This window comes from Acartia tonsa, chromosome 3, assembly GCF_053477335.1.
Source record: "Acartia tonsa isolate MP-2025a chromosome 3, ASM5347733v1, whole genome shotgun sequence".
In the NCBI taxonomy this organism is placed as follows: domain Eukaryota; kingdom Metazoa; phylum Arthropoda; class Copepoda; order Calanoida; family Acartiidae; genus Acartia; species Acartia tonsa.
The window spans coordinates 54,903,724-54,909,355 of NC_137262.1; the positions used below are offsets into that span (position 1 = coordinate 54,903,724).

Here is a 5,632-nt window from a genome sequence, read left to right on the forward strand (position 1 = left end):
TTGGATCTTTAAATATCAGCCAAAAGTATCGGAAATTTAAACACAGCCAAGTCGCTACAAAAGATAAGAAAGAAATATGCTAGCAGACGTAAAAAGGTCCCCAAAAATCGGTCCAGGTAGTTGTCTGAGTTAAACGTCTATATTTATTATACATTTATTATTTGGTTACTATTACCTGGATTTTTTTTGTAAAGCATGATGTAATATTAACTTTTTAGTAGCGAAGCTACTCTATAATTCACTTTGTCCGTCCGTCCGTCCGTCCGTCCGTCAGTCAGTCCGTCAGTCCGTCAGTCCGTAACGCTATGGGGGAAATGGGATTTACTCAGCTCCTATAAAAGATAGAATTCTGAAACTTTTTGACAACATTCCCATCATTAAGGAGCACAATTAACTATAAAACATCACTGGCGGTCGGACGGCTTTTTAGCAGGTTTTAGGCTATTTTTAGATTTTCCACATTTTCCCCCATATCTTTGGTGTTTATGGTCCGATTTTCAAAATTCTTTCAGTTAAAGATATCAAAATTAAATTTCCGTCGTTTGGAGAAAACAACCATAACGGTCAGACTGCCTTTTTGCAGGTTTTTAGCTATTTTTACATTTTCCACCATATCTTTGGTGTTTATGAACCGATTTTCAAAATTTTTTCAGTTATAGATATCAAAATCAAATTTCGCGTCGTTTGAAGAAAACAACTATGAAGGTCAGACTGCCTTTTTTTGCAGGTTTTTGGCTATTTTATATTTTTTTACATTTTCCCCCATATCTTTGGTGTTTTTAGTACAATTTTCAAATTTTTTTCTGTTAAAGATGTTAAAATTAAATTTCCCGTCGTTTGAAGAAAACAACAATAATGGTCAGACTGCCTTTTTGTAGGGTTTTGGCTATTTTCAAATTTTTTACATTTTTCCCCATATCTTTGGTGTTTATGATCCAATTTTCAAATTTTTTTCTGTTTTAGATATCAAAATTAAATTTCTAGTTGTTTGAAGAAAACAACCATGACGGTCATTCCCATCCACGAAATTTTGTGCTTCGCTACTTATGGATGTTGTCATCCTTGTTTATTTCTATTTAACTTTACATAATTGAAATTTAACCAGCTTTGGAATATGAAATATCTATTTTATAAAAAAAGATGAAAATAGAAAATAAATAAATAAATTCCTTTTGATTTGTGTAGGTATCAGTAATATTTGAAGGCGGAGACATAATGACTGGTGGACCATTATATCTTGTGAAGGGTGTGCTTGTTGATACTTGTATACCTGATAACATGATAATTAAAACAGGCTAAGAACATGAACAGTACATCCCACTTGTGGCATGTTATATTTTAGTAGTGTAAATATTCACCAGCTATATAATGTTCTTGATCATTTGTCTAAAAGTTTGAGTACAAAATTTAATTTATTGACAAAGTAAAAAATCTTTTAGCCAATAATGTTTTACATCAGGGAGTAAGGGAGGGGACAATGAGTCGAATATTCAATTATTAGGGGTCTCAAACTTTGGGTAACATGCCAAACTGTTTGTGAAGGATTTAGTAAGATTTTGGAGACTGGTTTTTATTGCCTTTTAACGAAAACTCTTAAATTGAATTAATTTCCCATTGTCCCCTCCCTTATTCCCTGGTTTTAAATACAAATGAGTTAATAAACGAAAATATTATGTGATAATTTTTTAAGAAGTCTTATTATGTAAATCCTACGTATCTTGCAACTCGTCACAAGTATGATTACCTGGCGTTGCTAAGAAGTTTTGCTGGCTGTTATGTCCCAGACCTGGAGAATTACTAGCAGCAGGGGTATTAAACACTCCAGGTTGCCGTAATCCAGGTAAAGAATTTGCTGCCTGATAAATGGTTACTATTTCATTACATTCCAATTATAAATATCACACAGGGATATATAGGCTCTAGTTTAATTATAGCTTTACTACCCACGATTGTTATCTGTAAATTTATTTCTCGTATTCATTCGAATCCGGTGGACAGGAACCGGTTCTCATCAATACGAAAAAACTATGTCTAGCATCGTATTATAAACCACTTTCTACGAATATAGAAATGTACAATCATAAGATTAAAACCATTTTTTTAGCCCGTGCCTTCGGCACCTTGGGGCTAAAAAAACCGGTTTTAATCTAATAATTGTACATTCTATATCCGCGGAAAGCGGTTTATAATACGATGAAAGAAATAACTATTAAATTCTAATCTTGGAAACACTATCACCAGTTCTTTTAGTCTTGATATGTAAGTAAAGTTTGAAAATACAAAATTATATTTATATGTGTTTGTGTAATGGTAATTTTCCTGTTGTTTGTTATGAGGCATAGAGGGTGAAGAACTAACAGTCTGCTGGATGCCAGGTACAGTCCTAATCAAATGCTTTGGTCAAGTCAAAAATACACTAAGTCTGGAATACAATATTGAATAGGTACAGAACTATATAAAGACACTAATTATTACACATTTTATTTATTACCTAACAATAGAGCACCAATACAAAAATATGCTACTGCATCATTAAACATTTTATTGAAGTCACTCTAAAATACATTCTTAAAAATACATACAAATTTTGTAATTTAATACACCTCTTGGCTATGTAAGGAGTGTCTAGACCCATATCAAGAGGGGTTTAGGGAGGTTGGGATATATGGCAATATGCACGCCACTGCAGCAATATCAATCTAATTGTTGCTTCTTAAGTCGTACTTATTAAGAACTTATTAATTTTTCTTGTAGTATTTATCTGTTTAGAGGCTCAGAAACTCCTCCCTATCTACGCCTATGGATTCCCCCCTCCGGCTAGAGGCGAAGACTCGAACCTGCTACTTTCTTCAACGAGAAACAAAGAAACCTAGTTGTAGTTTATATTATTAAATTGGCTTAATTTTTCCTTTGAAATTTGTTTCTTCTTAAATTTAAAAGACCAATTTATTTAAGTATCAGACTAGAAAATTGTTATTTATGTATTTGGCCACGTTAAAAATAATTTAAGATAATTAAAGCAAAACTCCATCTTTTTTACACTGCGTGGTCAATCCTTAAAAAAGGTAGATTCAATAAAAAGATTTGTTTGTTAACAATTTATATGTAAGAATCTTGTAATGTTAAATTGTAAATCCATTTGAATTTTAACAGTGAAAATGAAAGGCATATTATAATTTCAGAAGTCAAGCAAACCTATTAAAATGAAACTCCAAGTACTATGAGCTTATTGCAAGGTAAAAAAAAAAAAAACATTTAAAATTCTACAATTAAATGTGAGAAAGACAGCCCAAAAAATAATGAAAAGAAAGCGGGGATAGGTATAAATAGAAATTTGAAATTCAGATGTTAACAAATTTCCAATCTCATGTGAGTTAATTTAAGGATTGACGGGAAACGGTTCTGTTGATATTGCAACCTGGGACGGCCGGGAAGCTGGACTTGTGGACTTGGACCTTCGTGGGCCTCAACTAGCCATTGAGGAGCTGCTTTAACCCACAGAATACTAGGTAACTAATTTGTTGTTGGAACAAATAAGAAAAATTAATAATCATGAAGAAAAGAAACTTGTACGAGGCATATTTCTCCTCCATGCTAATGATACTTTCCTTTTTAAGGATTGGACCCAGTATTCAAGACAAACTGGTGTAGCTAGAAACGGCTCCTGCTACAATTAAAGGTACGGTTCTTCAATATAACAACATATAAGTCTAAACAAAATTGCTCCAAGAAAGATTTGAAATTCATATATGCCCAATCCTTAAATAATTTTCCACTAAATTATTATCTGCTAGTCATCTTATGAAAGCCAATTTTTTAGAACACTCTGTGGTGAAGAAAACTTGAACGCCGGCTTTGTTTGAAGAGGCTGGTTGAGGATCTCTGGTGTAACATCTGGGCCAAGTTAAACGTGGAAATAAAAACCTTGCGAAGTAAGTTATATTTAAATAAGCTCAATTCTTAAAAAGTACTTGTTGACAATTCAAAATGACTCTTATATTCAAGTGATAAATGCCTAAGAATTTCAAAGTAGAAAGCCCAAACCTTAAGAAATTAAACATATTTATTGTAACTTTTAAAAATAAAGAAACTGTTGTGTTTTTTACTTATTGGTTTATTTTTCTTTCAGGTTTGTTTTAAACCGTTGTAAACGTGTATCAACAACTTCAGACTAAATCTAAAATGGGTCTGCCAGTTTTGGGCCAACAGAACAGACCCCACTGCCTACAATAACCTGGGTAGGACATTTCTAACTAAGTATAAATACTAGTGGCTACACCTATAGAGCATCTTAGTGGCACTTTTAAATAAATATCTAATTTGTTAAGATTTTATTCGTGTTTATACGACATTGACACCGCCTAGCGGAAACCTTTTAAATATTTTTAGCGTTTTCTCTTGGGAGGTGCTGGTTCCATCCCCAAAAATAGTTATGAAACTTAAAAGAATAACCCTATTGGTTAAGTACACACAGATCCTGTTACTTTTATTTAAGTATTTAAAGTTTCACATTATACCTGAGCATTGGAGGTATACCGCCAGGAGTTGACTGTACAGAGGTATGCATAATAGGATTTCCAACTGAAGACTGCTGATATCCTCCAGGAAAGGTATTATGCTGTGGCTGGTAGCCTGGTGGTAGGTGTTTAGTGATTAGGTATTCATTTTTCACTTGTATTTTTTAAACTTTCTTCTATCTTTTGCTTCATATATCTTTAATAAAATCCGACATTTGAAAAACAAAAATAAATTCTAAATGCGCATTTTACCTTGTCATTTAATGTATTTTTTTTCCATATGATTATGCATTGATATAGGTAATACAGTTTGATATTATATTGTTATGTTCTAAACTTTACCTAATACTTCTATAAATTAGGTGATTTAAAGCAATTTTTTTAAAGATGAATAATAAATAAAATTGATGAATAACACTAGCCTGTAGACGTAGTTTGGTGTCCCCTCTGATTATAGTTGTTAGTTACAGGTGTAGATTGGGGAGCAGTGTACACTCCATTCAGGTTACTCTGTGGAGTGTTTATCACCCCCTAAATAAAATAAATCAGTATACCAGTATATCGATTTATTCTACGGAAGAAGACCATCCTCAAACTTGAATTTTAATAGAAATATTGTAAGTTACTAGCTGTGCGTTATTCTATTATATAAAGTAGTGAGGATTTTTTGTCTAAAGCTTAGGATCTTAATAATTGCTGGTCCGAATAGGTTGTACTTTTCAGGGAAAAATTACAAATTTCTTGTGATGGGAAAAAATAACCAATTTTGGATCTTTCATAGAAATTTCCTGGAAGGCTTTAATATGCCTTTATCTTTAGCAATAGCGGAGTATCTTTCTAAGGACACTATGTTCGTATGTGTACAAAGGCATAAAATAGCTTAGACCAAGACAGGAATCTAAAACTAAAAAAACCTAAACTACTTCGGGACCAGTGGGCAACTTCTCTAAAATGGAGAATTTAAAAGGTTTAAAAGGTAGTAATTATCACCAAAGGCTTTTTTTCTGAGATAAAATTAATATAATTCTTAAATTTGCACCTGCTGATTATTTTGAAAATACCCAGGGTAGGATAAATCTGTTACATTCGGATACATTCTAAACCTTTATTCTAAC

General features: G+C 32.5%; 1 protein-coding gene and 1 long non-coding RNA gene across 2 annotated transcripts in view; one reads left to right on the plus strand and one right to left on the minus strand.

The window, feature by feature from the left end:
• LOC145314596 (spindle assembly abnormal protein 6 homolog) overlaps positions 1 to 4,629 on the minus strand; it is a 41,114-nt gene extending 36,485 nt beyond the window's left edge. The window contains exons 1-4 of the mRNA XM_080154585.1: positions 4,518 to 4,629; positions 2,319 to 2,383; positions 1,745 to 1,855; positions 1,170 to 1,270 (exon numbers count right to left, since the gene is read on the minus strand). Of these exons, the coding sequence (XP_080010711.1) occupies positions 1,170 to 1,270; positions 1,745 to 1,855; positions 2,319 to 2,383; positions 4,518 to 4,567 (327 nt within the window). The 5' untranslated portion in view covers positions 4,568 to 4,629. The remainder of the gene's footprint in view (positions 1 to 1,169; positions 1,271 to 1,744; positions 1,856 to 2,318; positions 2,384 to 4,517) is intronic.
• Positions 2,776 to 3,925, plus strand: LOC145315306 (uncharacterized). The gene is made up of 4 exons (XR_013878023.1): positions 2,776 to 3,236; positions 3,385 to 3,509; positions 3,618 to 3,679; positions 3,821 to 3,925. It is a non-coding gene; the product is annotated as an uncharacterized LOC145315306 (long non-coding RNA).
• Positions 4,630 to 5,632: the final 1,003 nt, after the last annotated feature.